The 20,699-nt window shown below is 45.8% G+C and overlaps 1 protein-coding gene across 2 annotated transcripts in view; it reads right to left on the bottom strand.

Moving 5' to 3' along the window:
* Maml2 (mastermind like transcriptional coactivator 2) overlaps positions 1-20,699 on the bottom strand; it is a 324,329-nt gene that overhangs the window by 88,392 nt on the left and 215,238 nt on the right. For both annotated transcript variants that reach the window (XM_050162195.1, XM_050162194.1), the window contains one exon: positions 7,091-8,695. In XM_050162195.1, coding sequence (XP_050018152.1) covers positions 7,091-8,695 — 1,605 coding nt within the window. The remainder of the gene's footprint in view (positions 1-7,090; positions 8,696-20,699) is intronic.

Below are 20,699 nucleotides of genomic sequence, written 5' to 3'. Positions count from 1 at the left end.
CACACACACACACACACAAAGGGATTAAAGGGAACAATAAGGTAGGAACTAGTTGACCCTGTATAGAGATCATGCCTGAGCTAGCTTGAGCGAAGGGATGATGCCTACAGGTATTTTGACTATGAGATACCATGTGTGGAGCATGGTCAAAACCAGACAAACATGTATCCAAATTCCAGTTATGTCATTTGCTTACTGTGTGACCTTAAGTAAATTAGCAGGCTACTCTGCCCTGAAAGTCTTTATCGGTTAGGATAAATAATTGCTCCGGGTTCCTAGGAGCAGGCACTGGATGCACAACAGGGCTCCATGAGCCAGGCTGCTCCTCCTCCACAAATCTGCAGGGTCTGCAGCAGTGAGCACACAGCTATTTCGACATCTATGCTAAGTAGTTTTCTTTTTTTCTCTTCTGCTTCCTCCTCCTCTTCTACTTATCACCTCAAATGGTTTATAACTTCTCTGCAGTTTTTGAAGATCGCTCTCCCCCTGTGTGTGTGTGTGTGTGTGTGTGTGTGTGAGAGAGAGAGAGAGAGAGAGAGAGAGAGAGAGAGAGAGAGAGAGAGAATTCCTGTGTGTGTAGGTACCTGCAGAGAACAGGAAAGGGTGTCAGGTCGTGTAAGCTGGAGTGACAGGAATTTTGAACTGTCTGTCATGATGTGGGTGATGGGAACTTCAGTCTGGTACCCTGCAGGAGTAACAGGCAGGGAGTCTTTAATGGATGAATTATCTCTTTATTCTATTTTTAATTTAAAAATTATCTTTAAGTGCCAAGGCTCAAACCCAGGGTTGTTTACATGCTATGCAAGCTCTCCAGCAGTGGGCAATAGACCCAGCCCTTGGGGTTTTCATGGTTCTCCCTTCCATGTGCCTTTGATCAGTGAGATACCAGCAGGCGCAGTCCACCGAATCAGAGCCTTTTTAAGAGGCAGAAAAATCTAAGCGGTCTAGAACCAGGGTCCCTCATGGAGGAAACACATGTAGGGGTGTGGGCTGTGGCAAGAAGTGTTAATCTAAGCTCTGTCTGTGGGTGTAGGGAGCACTGCCAGGGCACTGCTGGAGACCAAGGGCTGCTGGAGCGATGGATGCAGGGGGAGGAAATGAGCAAACAGATGATGACTTGGTCCAAGATGGAGTCGATTACTACACAGAAAACGTGTAGAGATACTTGAGCCACAGCACGCTGGATAGAAAGACTAGCTAGAGATTCCAGGACACATCACTAATGTGGCATGGCACTCTACTTTTAACCCCTGATAGGAATTATAATTACTATAAGCTGCTTATCTTAATATTCAGAACTTACCTATTTATCAACTGAAAACACTGAGGTAAGAGAATGAAATTTTGATCTACCCATATTGTGGCAACGGGAAAGGGCAAATGTCTCTGACAGATCCGTACCAACTCTTTCTTTCCCTATTGTAATGGGACATTACACACATTTCATAGCATTAATACATCAGGGAGTATCAAGTATGGATATGTTTGAAAATATGATGGTAAGCACCACATGGAGCAACCAGAAATGATGGGAGTGACATCTTTTTCCTCTTTCTCCCCCCATCCATATGTTGACCATTTATTTCAAATATTCTATTAGCTGTTAGAGGCAAACTAAATGAGAAAATATCTAAATTATATGTAGACTCCGGTCTCTAGAATTTTCAAAGTCTTATTGGGGATAATCAATGGACTTAGTCATAATTTAAGGTAGAAGTCAATGAATGTGATAAGAAACATGTCATTTTTGGTTTAGGTGGAGAATAAAACGCCTTAGTCAAAATTTCTAGAAAATTGACAATCCTGTCGACCAGATACCTAACTAAATGATAGTATGGTGTTATAAAACTCACTAAAATGCTTACATACATTGGGCTCTAGTAGAGGAGGGATCTAAGCCATGTTTGTGGGGAGGAGGATCACAGAAACAGAGCATCTCTGGAAAGGCTGAGACCTGCGCAGAACTGACTACGATGAGAGATAGGAGGCCATAATTAGATACCAGGCAGGGAGTGCTTGGGAAAGGGCCCCTAGGGAGGAGAACAGCGAAGCAGAAACCTAGAAGAGACTGCCTCCAGGGTGAGGCTGGATGCCAGCTCACAAGACCTGGCCAAGTTGTAGAAGTAGCAGGAACCCAGCCCCTGGACCCATCCCTGGGGAGTATGGAGCAAGAGAGAATTGCTTACTGTCAGGATGCTGTAGGAGGTATCCAGTAGCCGAATAGAAGGAGGTTGAAGGTGGAAACCATTACAGAAAAACATGACCAATCAAAATGCTGAGAACAAGTGACCAATGTGGTACCCTCCCACAACCGGTACTTCTGTAGTGCGACTCTTGCACCAAGGCTCAGGAAACTTTGTAGAGGAGGCGGAAAGGTTGTAAAAGCCAGGGAGACCTGATGTTTGCTGTGAGATTGTTTCCCAGAAATGTCAGAGAAGCTATAGCCATCAACATGGCTGCCTAAATAAGTCCTGAGCAAGGATGATAGCAACAGAAGATGTGCTAATGTGCAGGGGAAACCCCACAGGGCTCCAGTCTTAGGCAGGGAACTGCAGGAGATTGAGGAATGTTGAGGTTGGGAGGAGGTGTCTTCTCCAGAGAGGGAAGAGCACAGTCATTGCTTATTCCATACCAAGTGGTCCTGAAAACATAGCCAGACAACTAACATTATATGGATGGAAGAAGTTGTATTTATATACTTCAAAGGGCTGTGTGTGTGTGTGTGTGTGTGTGTGTGTGTGTGAGAGAGAGAGAGAGAGAGAGAGAGAGAGAGAGAGGCGATGAATTTGAGGGGTTCATGGAAAGGTTCCATAGAAGGAAAGGCAAGAGGAAAAACAACGCAATTATATAATTAATTTAATTATATCCTAATATAATTTTTAATTATATCTTAATATAAGAAAATAAGAAAAATATTAATAAAGGAGGCTGAGGGAGACTGGAAACAGCATAATAACATGTGGACAGCAGCAGCAGCCAGGTGGGCATGGTGTGCAGTCGTGCAACAAAAACTGACATGCTGACTCAGGAGCACCACAGAGGTTGACCTCTGACCACCGCAAGTGCGCATGCACACACACATGCACACACACAAGCACCATTGTTCTGTTTTTCATCTTTATCTGACATGTAGTACATGAACCTAGCAATCAGAGGTTATGCTGCCTGTAACATGAAGGAAATATTTCATTTGAAAAGTCACCTGCTTATTTAACTTAAGAGAGACAGACAGACATACACACACACAAAGAAAGAGAGAGAGAACTTTACAAGCCCCCATCACTGATTCCAGACTTCACCCTTGCTCTCTGATGTAGCACCCAAATCCAGAACTGTGCCTGGCACACGGTAGGCATTCCGTATTTTTGAATAAATAGACGCATGAATTCAAGATAGTGCCAGTGTTAAGAATGAAGCAGATCTGAGTTTAGCCTGGGACCCTTGACTGTAGACCTTTGGTGGAACAGACCAGGAGACTGAAGAGCTCCATGGATTTGGAAAAGGCAAGTCAGCAAATTCCCCGGAAGCTCTGAAAAATCAAAGCACTTGCTCACAATTACAGCTAGAAACTCATTTTGTGTCTGGGTCTAAGCATTAGTTTCATGGTGAAAAAACAAAATTTTCTCTATAAGCTTCAAAGATAAATGATAAAAGAGCAAAGAAATGCAAATGCAAATGTAATGCTTCTGACCTGAGAGGGACAGCCCATAATTCACCTGTATCAACCTATTTCCTTCTTGACAAGATGTAGCCATGGTTCTTCACAACTGAAGTCTCCAAACAGCCATAGGCCCTCGGCAGCAGTGGCTCAGCTTCTCTCGAGGCTTTCTCCCATCTTCTTTCCAGACCTCATACCCCTTACATCACCTGTAGCCACATGCTTGTCACTTCCTCTGAGCTCTACCGATGGCTTCCTGGAATGTTGGCTCTCTTTTCTTTTTCTAACTTGGGTCTTGTCTCTAAGTCCACTCCTGGCACTGGTCCAGTTTGATGACCTTCAGTTAACCTCTAGCCTTCATCAGAGGCCTGGATATTATATTCTATAAAACTTTGAATTCAAGGTGATTTCCCGTTTAGAAAAGAATTTTGTCTGATGCAAGATTTCTATCTCCTGTCTACATGCTCACAGGCTAACAACACTGAGAAGCATTGTCAGAATATGTCAGCTACACTGGTCCTTCCACCAGCACTTGGTGCATCTTGTTCTGGGTCTTTGTATTTAGGGCATATAAAAATTACTGTAAGAAGGTGTGCAAGGGGGCAGGCTACTGCTTGATCGACATCAGTGGTTGCTAGGAAATGTGGAAGACCCTCTTGACTAGGTAGGGAGAGTGGGATGAGACTCTTAGGATTTGATTGAGGAACTTGGCTTTCTACTAAGAGAGAATGTATAAATTTGTGTTTCAGTCACAACAAACCATCCATTCACTGGCTGAATTCCCTCCTAGGAGTTTTAGATGTAGAGAATTCTAAACCAAATATAGACTCCATTCGAGTTGCATAGATCCAGTGTTAGGACAGAAATATTCACACTTTCAGGCAACTAGCCATATGGCTTTGGAAAAGAATGCATTTTTAGTTCACGAGGGAAGATCTTTGGAAATTAAAAAAACATTTTGAGTCCTGATAAACCAATTAAGTCGAGACGAACCATTCAATGGAAAGCCATTGGCTGCTGTGTAGGAAAGACAGACCTTTAGCCTGAAGTGCTCTCTGCATGTCTGCCACTTCTTAGGGCTGTTTTTACAAGATGAATATATTCTTGGCACACTCATTGAGAAATGTGGCAGTGGTCTTGGCCATTGGGAGATGGTTGCTGATTTGTCTATCAGCGTGCATCTGCCGTCTTGGGCCCTGGATCCTGGGAAGGATGGGAAGCTGTGGGGATAGAGGTGTGCACAGTTGGTAACACCAGCAGTGGGTCTAGGAAGAAGATAGTGGATGCTGCTGGTGGGGACACCTTATATATATCTCCTGCTAGCTGCGCAAGTTTTATCATCAGGAAGCTCAAGGGATGACACAGATTTAAAAAAAAATCCTTTTGTTAATGGCTCTGGAGGAAAGAAGAAGTCAGAAATGTTCTGTCCCCAAAGACTTAATGTTTTTATGTAGATTATTTTACTAATGATTAATATCAGAAAAATAGGTTCTTGGTAGTCCTTATAATGATCTATTATGGCATCCATCCCAGCAAATCCTGCCCATGAGCCATAGTTCCTCGTGACTGGACTCAGTGGCTCTGAAATAGACCATGGGACTTCCAGCTTGCTTTTGATCACCCAAGTTTAGAAAAATGTTGAGCTTGTCTGTGGCTCAGTTCTCTGACTTGTAAGATGAGGGTAACTCCCCTCTATGAGTTAAATGAGGCACTTCAAGCCAGAGGGATGGAAGTCAGCCTCCCTGTAGGCTAAACTATCAATGCAAATATTTAATTACTATCTCCTCATTGGTTATTTCCATGGTTGTACGTCTAGGTCTGACAGATTGCCCTATAAGCACCTGTCACAGTGTGGATAGCTGAAGAGGCAGCAGCAGCTGTCTATTATCTCTGAAGAACTGTTTATATGTTAGAATTCGTGTCCTTAGCATGGCCCGTGCTAATCTGAAGCCTCCTTTGCATGAGTGCTTGCTTCCTTAAAGGAGGTAGTTTGATTATCCGAGGCACTTAACACCAGACTGAGAATAATCCTCACTTATTGTGTGGTTTTGTTTGGGAATCACCTTGTTCCACTGTCCATGCAAGCCCAGCAGATCCTCAGATCCTATTCCAATTCCACCATAGCTTGAGGAGCAGCTGAGAGGGCGTGGCAAGTGACAAGGAGTGTCAAGAGAGGATTTGAACCCACATTTACCAAGGACAAAATGCTTGCATGTGGCATTGGAAGGAAGTTCTCTAATACATTTTAAAATCATCTAAAATTGTTTTATAAAAGGATTATATGGTTATTATGTCATACTAATGTAAAATATTTACAAGTTTACCCAAGACTATTCCACGGCTCATAATTAGAACATGTGCACGTGCGCAAGTGCGCACTCACACACACACACACACACACACACACACACACACACACACACACAGCGGGGGGGGGGCTGAAATCTTTTACTCCTCTAGCTGGCAGTCTGTGGTTTTCCATTTTCTGTCACGCAACTTGCTGCCCTATGGTAACGCACATCTGCCAGCAACATGGACAATGCAATATTCAAACTCTTCCCTCCCTCCCTCCCTCTCTCCTTCCTTCCGTCCCATCCAGGAAGAGATTCCTCTACCATGTTCCCTGGTGGTCAGCAATTATTCACCAGAATGTCTTCTAGAGGAGTGTCCAATTTATTGACACTGTTTATCAGGGTAGAATTAAGCCTTTATTTAATGTAAAACCAAAGGACATAAGACAACTCTGGGGTTATTTCTATTTTTTAGACCCTTATTTTGCTATAGTTATGACTATCGTACCCCTTGTCACTCCACCCAAGCACAGTTCTTTACGGAAGCCATCCCTGCTTTCTGCTCTCTGGGGAAGACCTTAGCGTTCTTATGCTGCTGCTTTTTCTATGCAGCATTAAAGCCGTAGTTTCAGGCGCTTGGCTCTGTCTCGAGATGGTGCCTGAGGTTTCGGGCTGGTGAGCAGATGGGGAGCATTGAGTCCCATGGGATTTGTAGGAGAGGCTGGGATGAATGCAACAGTTGCCCACATCAGTGACCACCCTCGGCATCACCTCTAACCTTATCCCAATGCTCAACCTAACCGCAGTGTCTTCTGTGTAGTAGCGTTCAGTGCATATTAATCTGGTTTTCTGGTTGGATGAATGAACACCAAGCATATCAGGAACCGACTGACAACTGGATATATCACCAAAGCCTTAGTTGTAAGAATTGCTGATTATTACAGAACCCCAAAGCAATGAGATTGTATAAGGAAACTTCAGTGCTTGCTCTAGACATACTGAGAGAACCAAACTCTTGTGAGCCCATGTGGACCACTGGGTTTCTGGTATTAATCGTGTTTCACCATAAGCATAAGAGTATCCTATAATAACCAAATTAATTGTTCGTGAGAGTTCTGGGGTAGAGTACCAGAGCCCTTACCTGTCTGTGCTGTTGAGTGACTTGATATCCCAGGCCTGCGATGGGCTGAGGCTGCATTTTCTGAAGCATGATCTTTTGCTGAAGTGGCAGAGGTGACCTTAGCAAAGACTGGCTTGATAAAGGTTGGGTGGGTTGGGATGGTGGCTGCGGTTGCTGCTGCGGCTGCTGCGGCTGCTGAGCTGCCATTGAGCCTTGCTGTTGGTGCTGCTGCTGCTGCTGCTGCTGCTGTTGCTGCTGCTGCTGCTGAGTTACCAATGAACTCTGTGGTGGTTGCTGCTGTTGTTGAGCTGCCAGCGAGCCTTGCTGTTGCTGTTGTTGTTGCTGCTGCTGTGACTGCTGAGGCTGCTGCTGCGTGTAGTGCAGGAGAGAAGGCTTGCTCTGGGAAGGCAAAAGAGAAGGCATCTGCTGGTTTGCTTGGTCTGAGTTAAAATGGAACAGAGGCTTGGTGTTGCCATGTCGGGACTCCAAGGTTGAGTGCGGGTTGTTAATAAAACTTCGACTGAGATCCTGAGTCTTTTGCTGCAGAAGCACATCCAGGTGTCCAGCCTGGGCTGAGGGGCTAGCCTTGTACGCATAGTTGGTCACTGCTTTGGACTGGTTGCTGCTGCTGGCTACCCCAGGCATAGATGACCCCTGTGGGTTGAATGGCTGTTGGCCAAAGGAAGAACTGGGCATGTTTTCCTGCACAAATGTCCCTGGGGATGGCCCAGCAGAGGAGGGCAGGGCTGGCCAGCTGGGAGGAGTCTGCTGCTGTTGCTGCTGTTGCTGCTGCTGCTGCTGCTGCATCCGTGCATGTTGCTGGCGATTTGCAGCTATCTGCTTGAGCTGCTGGGCATGGGACACTTCTTGCCAGCTCGGCAGGGCCCTATTTGTTCCTGCTGCTGTCTGAGGCTGAGGCTGACTCTGGGGGATTGTGGGGATTGGGGATGAAGTAGAGAGAGCAGAGTTGGCCAAGGAGAATGCAGGGCCAGCTGATGGGGGCCTTAGCTGGGGAGAGCCTGAGGTGCCCTGGGTCAAACCAGGTGAATATTCGCTTTTGATAATCATCTTCTCCATGGGCAGGGAAGGTCTGGGTGTGCTCCTCTGGCTCTGCTGACCCAAGTCAATGCTGAATGGGTCGTCCTGCTTAATAGTGGCATTGATCATGTTCTCTAGTTCCAGGTCACTCATGGGAGGCACTGATATGTTGGTCAGCTCATTGAACAGTTCCTGTAGTTCAGGGTCCATCAGTTGCTCTCCAGGGTCATCTCCAAACTGACTTTCCTGTGTCATTTGGTCGTTCGCATGTTTACTGCAAGACACGGTCTCCCCAGGCTCTTTCTTCACCTCCTTTAAGCCCATGTTAAACATGGCGTTGCTAGGAGAGTGCCCAGGAGGGGGCGCAGCGTTAGTCTTTCTCAGGGGTGCTTGGCTCATGGTCAAGGGTCCTGGCATCATATGACTTTGTCCATTATTTACCGGGAGGGTCCCCTGACCTGTGGAAAGGTTCTCCCCTACCCTGATCCTTTTGATATCGAGGAACGAGTTGTTGACAAAGCCATTGGGCCTCTTGCTGTTGGCAGGAGACAGGTTGATTATTTGTTTTCTTTTCAAGGAGCCCTGGAGCTGAAAGACAGAAAGGACATAAAATAGACATGTTTAAGATTTCGATTCAATTTTACCAAGTGCAATGCTATACTTTATTTTAAAAAACATTACTTTCTAGCTTCTATGCTCAATATTTAAACTTTTAACTAAAAAAAAAAACCCTTTATTTTGGTTTTTAGAAGCAGGATCTCATTTATTCCAGGTTGGCCTCAAACCTGCTATTGTAGCTGAGGATACCCTTGAACTTTTGATCTTCCTACTTTTTCCTTCCAAATGGCTGGGATTACAGGTGTGTACCGCCATACCCAGCTTTTGTGGTGCTGGGTATGAAACCTGTGGTTTTATGAATACTAGGCAAACACTCTACTGCCTGAGTTGTAGTTCCTGCCTACATAAATTCAAATATTTGTTCCCCAAGGAGACTTGGTCTGAAACACAATGGGATACACAGAAGAAAATGAAAGTAGTTTAGAGGTCCCCAAAATCCCCATGATTGACACACAGGTTAATAGGAGAAAGGATTCTTCTGTCACATGAGGACTTATTCCCAGTACCTAAGCATGCTTTCTTCTTTTACTGGAATCAAGAGAAATATCTCTCCCACATGCACAACTACCCTAGGCAGCTATATACTCTAAGTACTCACACTTTGACCAACTTGGGAAATACCAACCAGTTTAAGGAAGTACAACATTTCTAGCTTTGTTTTATATTCCCCCCAAGTTCAACCTTACCCTATTTGCTATCTTCTAAATAAGTTAGAATATTCCTCAGGTCCAAGGAGACTTCCTGAAAAGCATTCATTGTTTTTCTTTCTCTAATCCCATGACTTTGCATTTGGGGCTGTGTTGGGCTACTTGACAAGAAGAGTTATCGTCTGGACTCAGCCTGTTGCCGCACCCATGCTGTTCCCAGATCCTCCTTCCTCACTGTGACCTAGGATGTCTGGGTGCTCACACCCTGGGCCCCTTCATGCTGGAAGGGGTAATGCCCCCATGGCGATGCATTTATTAAATGAGACTTTTTTTTTTCTGCTGCTGCTGTGTTAGTTAGTGTTCTTCAGCCGTGAAGAGACACCACAGCAACTACAGCTCCTATAAAAGAAAGCATTTATTTGGGGCTTGCTGACACTTTCAGAGGGGTTAGTATATTATCATCATGGTGGGGAGCCAGCAGGCATGGTACTGGAGCAGTAGCTGAGAGCTTGGCATCCTTCTCTGTAGGCAGTGGGAAGAGAGCGAATGACACTGGACCTCTCATGGACTTTAGAAACCTCAAAGACCACTCCTAGTGACACACCTCCTCCAACAAGGCCACATCTCCCAATTCTCCCGGAACAGCTCCACTAGCTGGGGACCAAGCATTCAAGCATGTAAGTCTATGTGGAGCAACCTCATTCAGACACCACAGCCACTAAATTTGCAGCAGAACAAGGTATTGAGAAGCAATATTGCAAATGGCGTTATAAGAAAAGGTGCTGGGGGCAGACCGAATCACGCTTACTTCCAATGTTGTCACCATGCAACTCGCTTGTCTGAGTCTCAGTTTTCCATGCCTAAAAACATTTTCATAGGAAGGATCTAGATAACATGTAAAAATTGGCACAGTGCTCACTGTAGTAATTTCATAAACTATAGCTTATAGGAAAAGGCAACTGCTCACTGTGTTGTGCGTGTCTCCAACAGTAACATGTCTGTGCAGTCCTAATGCCAAATCACTTCATTCCCTTACCCGGTGAACAGACTGAAGGCTGGGACCCTCACATCCGTGGAACAAGGTTGGAGGACCATGGAGCCATAGCAATAAATGTTTTATACCAATAAAGCATTGTCATTGGTTTCCTGAACAAACAACTGGTTTGTCTCTAAAACAAGAGCTGTACCCACCACAGTGTGGCTCCCATGACTCTGCTCACAGACCTAAATTATTTAATGTGTGCTCAGGATAACTGCAGAGAAGCCAAAGTTAAAATGTTTTTCAGAAAGTTATACCACTTTTCTCCCTTCCCTTCTTGTTTATAGACACCCCCTTGCCCTCTTGAAGACTTTGGAATTAAGCCAAGGAAATTCATAGAACTATATACACCTTATGTGCCAGGGTTTTAAACATGATGGCTTTATTCTGGGCATCTGCCTGACTGCACATTAGATATACATCAGGTGTGCATTATAGATCAAAAAACGAAGGCTCACTGGGATAAATTCACTCTTCCAGGTCACAGAACTAGTAAGTGGTAGGTCTGCTTGGGTCTAAAGCCCACCATTTCCATCCTGTTATATTTCAGAAAGCTGGTCTAGGCTCAAGGCTCACTTGGCAGGAAGAAAGCCAGAGGCAACGAGTACAGAGCCACCTTAGAATGTAGTTAAAATGGGGCCGAATTGGGGATGGGCGGGATGCAGAACACGACTGATCAGTCCCATGAACTGTGAACTGTGTCCCTTGCACCGGGCTCATCAAGGCCTGCTCCAGGTGATCCTGTGCACTGCCTGGCTTGTCGCTGATTGCTAACAGGAAAGCAACTTGACCCATGCTGGGCTAACCTGATTGTCCATTAAGACTGTAGACTTGGGGGCGGTGAGACCAGATCCACTAGTCGGGCTGGGAGCTGTTGCAGAGGCACGGCTGAAGTCTGCTCTAGAGCATGGAAGCAGAGTGGAGAGGGTCTCTTCATCTTTGAGACACTGTGGCATCTTTAGAGGGTCTTCTTGTCTGCTCAAGTTAGTATGAGTGAGGCTACTGCTACTAGCCAAGTGCTCTAACCCTGTCCCTCCAGAGTCCTGATGTCCTATCAGGGATGAGCAAATTGAAGCCAAGGGCAGGGCTTCCCCAGCCTTTTCTGCTGCCTGTCTTCTTTTCTCACACAACAATGGGAGCCAGCCCCAAGTTAAGCAGAAGCCCAAGGCAGCCAGCATCTAGGGTTGAGAAGTGGCCAGCCGGCAGAGAGAGTCAGCCATGTTGCTCGTGTTTCATATCAGAATGAACAGCATTTGAAGAGTCTTTTATCCAGTAAGGAACAATGGAATCCATTCTTTTTCCAGGTTTGCATTTTCACCTTTGATTTATTTTCTATTACTTTGAAAAAACAAAAACCACTGAAAACTTGTTCTGCCAGATTCCTCTCTTGCTCCATGCACTCCCTGCCCCCAGCTGCGCACACTGCAGGATGTGGCCTGCCCTCTCTCTGTGGGCTACCAGGAGCACAGAAGCAAGAGCAGGAGGAACTATCTGGTTCTTTCTGGAAGTGGCTGCAGCAACGGTCATTTATTCAGGCTGCCTGCACCAGACATTGAGCTAAGCAAGCTCTTCACCCGGGTAAATGGTCCTTACAGCTTTCAGATTCTTCAAAGTAACTCTTTGAAGTGTTCTTTCGGTACTTTACCCTTCCCCTGCGTTTTCTAGATAAGAAAGGTAAGAATAAGAACTGAGTACCAATTCTAGATGGCACACGGCCTAGTCAGCAATGAAAGTAGGAAGCCAATCAAGTGCTTCCAGGGCAGACCTGGCTCTCAGATGTAAATGTCACCCACATCCACTGAAGGGCCAGGCACCGACAGCTGGTTCTGAAATGGAGTCACTGTTCTACGGAAGACTCCCTTTGCAAACAGAATACACCAATGCTGCAAAGCAGCGCGCCAGCATAGGCCAACCTGGCCCCAGCACTCTGCCTCTGGATCGTTGACATACACCCAGTTCTCTTTCAGCTTTTACAGCATCTCATCTAAATTGTTCTGGACGCAGCGGTGAGGCAGTCAAGAAGAAAGAGCATTAGGAAGATGGACAGCATGGCCAGGGCATGGGTAAGGACACCCAGGACCCCGAGGATGGATGTCAGGGAGAGAATGGTGACATTGGTTTGAGGTTGATAGAGAAATCTCTTTATGTCGGCCTGAATCTCCAGGGTAAGGGAGAAGTGAGACAAGAGGTCACTCCATCAGTAAAGAAGATGTGTTAAGTACACACAGAGAGCTCCGAGCCCCCTCTTAAAATATTGCTCTGGGTTTCCAGGAGATGCTGCAGCTGACCAGGCTAGAGACAGAAGACACCATCCTCCAACCCTTGAAGCACCTGCTCCTTTACTCTTCCTTACTATGTAAGGACCAACGAGCGTCTTGAATTTTTCACGAGAAACCCAAATTGCTGTGCTGATTTGTGAGGTTCTGTACTGAAGGCACACCCTGGCTGGTCAACCGGAGGGCTTCCCTGGGGTGCAGCCTTCTGCAGTAAGTCTGGTTTACATTCCTCAGGGAATCCCAACTTCCGCTGAGATTCAGCATCCCGCTGCTCTTCACCCCAGCCTTTGCTCAGTCTTCCCTCTGAACACCCCTTGTCTTTTGAGACAGCCGATCTCTTCTGGGGTGGGCACAAGCGTGCTTAGGCCCGGCAGAGTCTACCGAAAGTGACCTGTCTTCCGGGGCTGGGGTGGAAGCGCAGAGGGCACGGGCACGTGTGTAAGACTGTGACCCATCCGTAAACAGCGCTGTTGGAAACAGCTGTGCTTCTCGTCTCATGCATAAACTTCCTGGAGGGCTTTGAAAGCACCATGGTTGCCCAATCCTCTGGTTTCTGTTTCTTCCCCTGCCCCCATCCTGTCCCACAAACTAAATGCACCCTTTGTCTCCATTGCTGCCCTAGAAATAAGGAATATACCTCACAAAGGTAACAATTCAGCCCATAGGCCACAGTCTCCCCCCTGCGTCCCCCCAAGTAGATTCCTGTCCCTCTCAATCAGGCAAACATGCAGGAACCAAATCTGTAGCTGCCTGGAGATGTGTGTGTGTGTGTGTGTGTGTGTGTGTGTGTGTGCGCGCGCGCTTGCCTGGATCCCACCATATGTGAATTTTCCTCACAGTCCATTAGAGACGGGATTGATGCTAGAAATTAGAGATGATCCAGACAGAGGTCAACCCAAAAGGTCACATGTGACTTCTCACTGGTCCTTATAGGTATGTTTGGGGTCTTGGAATAAATTCTTTGAGCTCATTACAACTCTAGAAAGTGAGAGTAATTCCTCCCTGGTTCTCACTTCTCCTTAGAAGGATTACTTCCAAGTCTATCATCAACCATCAAAATCATTGAAAGAGTGAAGAAACTGGAGACTTGAGACCTTTTCCAAAGACATTAAAAAGCTTCCTTTTAGCTGGGGGGTGGTGGACACACCTCTAATCTCAGTACTCTGGGCGCAGAGGTAGGCGGAGCTCTGTGAGGTCAAGGCCAGCCTGGTCAACAGAGTGAGCTCCAGGGTAGCCAGAGGTATTATACAGAGAAACCCTGTCTCAAAAACAACCAAACAAAACAACTCCCTCTCTGTTTTGGCACTGTAGAAATCTGGACTTCTCTGTGGCTAAGTGTTGCTGGATCTAATATGTCTGACCTGATTGTACGCTCTCTAAGTATGGGCCTTGGCTCCTCTTTCCTGAGCATGGAGCTGCCATGATGCTTGCTGTGCCTGAACTACTTCCTGAAATAGTTGAAGTGTTTGTCTCAGTCCCCAGGACACAGGATCCTTTTAGGCACTCAGCAGCCGAACAAGAGCAAAAGGTCTGTAGCTTGTGGGGTGCTCTGCCATGCTGACGCTCAGCCCACTGGTGTTGGTGTGATCATGTCTTCATATGAATGTAAAGCCATGAAGCCATGAAGAAGCCAAACAGCAGCAACGTGAAGCAAAACTGCAGGAGGCAGGAACACGGTGATGGACTCAGGGTGGATGTGCCCCATGAGACAGTCCCAGACTGGTGTGCAAGGCTCATCCTGACTGATTCCATGCTGGGTGGAAACGCTGGAGCTGCAGAGCAACAGGGCACACTTCTGGGGTGAATTTTAGGCAGACGTGCACTCCTTTAAGAAAAATTATGGGGCCTTTCTTGGTTGGGGCCTCTGCCGTTGGTAGACCGGGTGAGGACGTAATACTAGATGTGTCTGAAAATTCTGTCCATAACTTTGCTCCACATGACTCAGACTCTGACAGACTTCATCACTTCAACACAATAGCCATTCTTTATAAAATCCAAGATAAAGTTGAAAATTCTTTGTTTATTCTTAAGATATGATTTCAGTATATATATATACATGTATACATATTTATGCATGTATGCATATATATGTAGAAATATCATAACGAAACTATTTTGTATCCTAAGTTTAAGATTAATTTTAAGAAATTCAAAGTAGGTATCTTTCCTATGTAGACAACTACACTAAATAATGTTATTCCCAATTCATTCCATGATAATGATGTCCTTAATCATCCCCAATTGTCCCTATAATCATCACAAGGACCTACAGGAGCCTTTCAGAGATGGGCCTGCAGTGTCAAACACAGAAAAGAACATAATATTCTATAAAATCCTGAAGAAAAAAAGAATAACTACTTTGTGCATGAAATACTTTATCCATGACTCATTTTTTTGCCCAAAATATATCGAAGTGGATCCAAAGTAAATGCTATGTCTGAAATGCTGGCTCTGCTCCTACTGCTCGAAATGTCCCTCTCAGCAGAATGCGCAGCGCATTGAACATCATCAATCAAGAGGCTTCTCTCTCCCACTTCACTTGGAGGGTCCAGCTCCAGAGCTCTCTGGAAGCCTAGCTCACAGTTTCCTGCTTTCCCCGTATTCTTTGGCTCTGCTTTGATGATTTTAGCACTTTCTGTCTTGTATTGTTCTTGGCAACTGGTTCGGGTATGTGAGTTTTTCACTTAACTCTGATTTCAAAAGTCAACAGAAGAGCAGCTTCTCATGGCCTCAAAGCCCATCCCATCTGTAGCCCAGGGAAATGCTCACGGACTGCCTGGTGATTTGTCTGATTAGGCAGCCAATGGTCTGGGCATTTGAGTAGTCAGTGTGGGCCACCTATGTCTCTGGTCTCTGCCTGTACTCACCAAGGAAACCTGCTTCTGTAAGCCTCGCTGACTGATACCATTGCTTGTCCAGGTGGAGAGCTGTTGTCTGCTGGGTCAGAGAGCATCCGCATTGTCTGTTCATCGTTTGGGGCTGTAGTACGGCTACTGATATGCTCCATCTGCTCACAAAGCAAAGTCAAATCCTCCTGCAGCTTCATGCCAGCCTTCATTACCTTTAGAGGCTCAGGGGACCTTCCCTTCCCAGCCTCTGGTTCTAAGCCACTCTTCTCTGTTTTCAGATGCTCTTTGCTTTCAGTGCATTCTGAACTCTGACCTTCTGGCTCACCTCTTCTGGACCTGTCTTGTCCACGCAGCAACAAAAAGTGTGTCCTATTCAGACCCAACATACCCAACCACAACCATATTGTTTTTCTCCTTTCCCACCTTGTTCTTCTCCCCTCTCCTTTTCCTCTCCTGTTGTCTCTCCCTTCTCCTTCTCTTTCTTCTCTCTATCTCTCTCTAATTCTGAAACAATTATTGCATTGCAGGAATCTTGCATATAGCTCTTTCCCTCTGGTGTGCACCTCCTTCCAGGGCTCTGTGCTCTTGCCATGGCCCGCTCTAGCTCTCTCTTTCCTTTCCTCTCCTCCAAGGGTGGATCCAGTGGAGGTCTTTTTCATGATCTCCCCATCTGAAGATTGTTACTCCTGCCTGTCTGCAATTACTTGGCTATTTCCTTGACAATACTTACAATTTTAAATAACTTTATTAATTAGCTTCCATTTTTAAAGTTGGTTCCCACGTTATAAAATAACTTGTAGGGAAAGACTTAAAGGCCATGTTGTCTTTTTTAAACCACTGCATATTATCTTTAACGTGACTCAAATAAATCTGAGAATGAGAAGAGTGTTTCAAGCAAACAAAGATGTTTCTAAGAGGCTTTGAGATGCTGATGGATGTTCTGGTGGTAGAAGGCATTTTCTTCTCTTTTTTGTATCTTCTAATTGTCAAGATTTTCTATTTTTCTGCATTGACACATATTACCTATAAAACAGATTGGCATGGGCTGCCCCTAATTATCTCTGCCCTTGCTAACCACATCCCCACATTCCTGAGGAAAAGGTGCTAATCTAGACCATTTCATTGAAGCAGCCCCAGTAGACAGTGCCAAGGTATACTGTGGGCTCAGATCGAATGTTTTAACTACTCCTCTAGCAATGGATGATGGAAACAAGGTTCCCCCTGCCCTAGAGCTGTGAATATTTGAAATGAGAGCCTTGGCTGCTCTGGTGGTTTTGAAGAATGGCCCCCAAAGGCTCATATATTTGAATACTTAGTCACAAGGGGGTAGATTAGGAGGTGTGACCTTGTTGGAGGAAGTGTTCACTTCTTTGAGATTTCAAAAGCCTGTGCCTACAGATCAGGACGTAGCTGTTAGCAGCTTTTCCAGCACCGCAGCTAACTGCTACCATACTCCCTGCCATGATGATAATGGACTAAGCCCCTGAAACTGTGAGAAAGGCCCAATTAAATGCTTTCCTTTCTAAGAGTTGCCATGGCCGGGTGTCTCTTCAGAGCACTGAAATGGTGACTAAGACAGCTGGTCTCCTGACTGGGGCCATCTTTAGGGACACACAGGAAGCATGCCTCATCTGCAGGATGTAGGAGAATGCAACTGGCCCAGCAGGAGAGGCAGGAGGAGAGAGGGACTGAGGCCTGGAGAGTTTTATGGCTTCCGATGTTTAGGGGGTTCACTGCCATCCCCTACTATTTACCCTTTAGTCCTTGTCACATGCACACCTTTACCTTTCATCCCCAGAGCCACGCTAAGAAGGGCTCCTGCTCTTTGCAACACATTATTCCTAACTCCAACAGGGATTCAAACAAGCCAACAAGTACTTTCAAATTAAAATTTTTATAGTATAAACAAAAACTAAAAAGCTAAACACACTCATTTATTTTGGTTTCTTTTTTTATCTTTTCAATTTATCCCCACTCTTCCACAGCTTTTATGAAGGAAGGACCTTCTTAATCAAGAATGAGATCAGTTCAGCACAATAGAGATTGAACAGGGCCCTATGCTGTCTCTACATCCCTACATGGTATTCATGGGAGGTCCTGAGGTAATTCTCCACCCATTCTCCCCTCAGATCAGCAGAACAATCTGGAAATGAAACTTCTGTGGGAATCATGTTTGGACAACTAAGGACTGCCACGGGCGAGCTGGTTTGTGTGCAATCACCTGGATACAGAGGCAGGATGAGACCTTTTAAGACATCCCTGCCGGGTCAGGCTCATCTTTACCTCAATCTCATAGGAAAACTAAGACGTGCTTAGAAGGTAGGTTGGCAAAGTCCCTGAAAGCACCAAACACTGCCCTTGATGTCCTTGGCATTGATGTCGTTGAAAGTTTGGAAGAAATACTTTTTTTCTAGCAACCGTCTCCAGGTTCAGTGTAGAGTTTTGATGTGTTTCCTCTTTTCTGAATGCCAGTGTAACTGTGGCATCCACACAGACAGAAGCTCTGCAGAGAACCGCAGCTCTCTTTCACACCAAAGGCACACCAGAGTGGAGGCAGGCTAATTGGCTCTATGAAACATGAAGAGGTTTGCAAAGGTATTTTGTTATATTTGAAACAAACAAACAAAGATCCCAAATCTGTACTTCAGACAATTAAGACCTTCTACACCAGAAAATGAGACCTATGAGCAGATAGAAAATTCCCCCTTGTTTTCTGAGAAATGAAGTTTTTCTACTTAAACTCTATGATTGCCATGCACTTATGGGAAGTGTTTCTTGATTATTTAAATGACAATCAGTGAGAGACGGTGAAGCCCCAACATTGCTTGCATTAGAAGTATTCTTTGGAGCACTGTCTTATGGCAACATGCTAACCTGCTCAGTCTGGTGATTACAGGGTGGAGGTGATTGCTCTAGCTGACAGATTCTTCTTCTTCACATGTGGCCAGCTTCTTTGAAGAGGAAAGAAAATTTAAAAACCACCTATGTTGGAAAATAAATCTTTTTAAGAAGCAAAAATGAAACCAATTCTCTGTGAAAGCAGAGACCTGGAACTGTGAGGATGAGCGAAGTTCACCGGAAGCCGCTGAGCTCACAAACGCTGTCTCTACACAAGAGTGTCGTCATCCAGTCCTTCCCCACCACGGTTCTGAGGAGGAATATGCACTATCTCCTCGGCCTTCATTCCTTAAAGTAAAACTCATCCCAGTGTGTAGCTCTGTCTGCCTAACATATCTGAAGATATAGCTTCAACTCAGGAATCTTATGACTCTCAGAAGTCCCCTAGCTGCTTACTGTATTTGACTTTTAAACATGACGCAGGACTGAGATAAACTGAGACAACTCCCAACACACAAGCACGCACAGCTGTCACCTTGGGAACTGGGGACTGAGGCCACTGGGACACGGACTCACATCCCACACACATTTCTCCATTGGACCTAGTTTGCAATTAGCATCACAGCCACCGGCTGCATTTCTGGAGGATAAAATGCCTCATCGCCCCCAGCCCTGCCGAGATCTCTGCACTGCTGTCTGTTTCCGTCATCAGCTGAGTCCTCTGATTGGTGTGTTTGGTTCGCTAGCATCCAACCCCAGCTCCAGACTCTCTCCTGGGCTGAGGAGATGCCTGTGGGAAGGAGCTTGCACAAGCCTGAAGACCCGAGTTTCAATCCCCAGCACGTGTTTAAAAGGCAGGTGTGTCTGAGCACATCTGTGATCAAGGTGTTGTAAGGGGCGGAGACAGGACAAGGGTTGGGGTTTGCTGGCTGCCAGATGAGCTAAAGAAAATCCACCAACTCCAGATTCAGAGAGAGATCCTGTCAAGGGACTATGGTAGAGAGTGGCAGAGCAGGGCACCCGGACATGCACAGGTGACACATGACAAGGCCCACCACAAGAGTGCCGAAGACATGCGCTCTCCCGGAGCATACATGATCAGTCACCGTAACATTTGGCTTCCCTTGTGCGCTTACTGACCTTGAAGTTGTACTTCGTGTTATTATGTCTTTTTAAGTATCTCAGTAAATAGTGAAAGCATCATTTTGTGCCCTCTAATGCCTCTGGAGGCAATTTGTTGTAGTGAGGTACCAGGGACTGGATTCAAGTCTTTATTCTACTTCCTACAAGACAGGTGACAGATACGAAGCACAGTGTAACCACTCTCTGCCTCAGTTTCCCCTCTTTATAATGAGGATAAAAATTTCAACCCAGTAGATGTCAATTTGACAATGTCTATAAAAGTTAGAATTCAAATTGGGGCAAATAACCAAATATTAGTCGATGTAGGTCTGATGCTGGGATTTGATAAGATACAGCTGATCCCCTACAGACCTCCAGGAAGAGGGGAGGGGCCGCAGGCTTGATGGGCACACATGGCTAGTTATTTAATAAATTCCATATTTAAAATGAAGGGTTCGTAAAACCCAGACAGCCAGGTTTTGGAGAGCATTCAGGCTGCAGACACTGTGGGGATTCCTAGAGGTTGGCATGCCCAGAGAAGGTCAGGGCCTTTCCCCTCCCCCTCTTCCTGAGAACCCCCCTCCAGCTTGTGCATCCACACCCTTGGTAACTGCCTCTATAATGTGTTGGTAAATATGTTCTAAAGAGCTGTGCTAGCCAACTCTCCAACCCTAGCTCAGAGTCAGATCACCTCAAACCTAGGACATGGCCTCAGGCTTGTGATTGTCATCTGGGGTTGGAAGAAGACTGTGGGTTCAAAGTCCTTACCTTGTGGTGTCTGATGCTGTCTCTGAGTCGAGATTTAGTTGGTACCATGGTTATGCCCTATAGAATCATGGGTTGGAAGCTTGGTATCTGATGCTGCAATGTGGAGAGGTGATGGAACATTTAACACTTGACTGGTGGGGTTTGGGCTATAATAATTAGGTCAGTGGGGCTTCTGCCTCGAGAAGACAGGAAGGTAGTTCTCCTGAGTGATGGGGGCGGGGCAAGCAGGTTGTGATAGAGAAAGCCTGGCCTCTCCAGCTTGCTAAGGTCTCTGTGATCAGCTCTGGACACACTCTCATGTGGGGCCCTGCGCGTGAGTCCCTCTCCAGAAGCCAAAGGATGGGGCCACTTGACCTTGGACTTTCAGCCTCCAAAGGTGAGTGGAATGAGCTTCTTTTCTTTCTGCACCACCCAGCCTTGAGGGCTTTATTGCTG

The sequence above is a fragment of the Alexandromys fortis genome, unplaced genomic scaffold (genome assembly GCF_014885135.2).
Source record: "Alexandromys fortis isolate MF-2015 unplaced genomic scaffold, M_Fortis_MF-2015_v1.1 scaffold_112, whole genome shotgun sequence".
NCBI lineage: Eukaryota > Metazoa > Chordata > Mammalia > Rodentia > Cricetidae > Alexandromys > Alexandromys fortis.
Note: the sequence above shows the minus strand (reverse complement) of the source record. Positions and strands in the feature narration are given on the sequence as shown.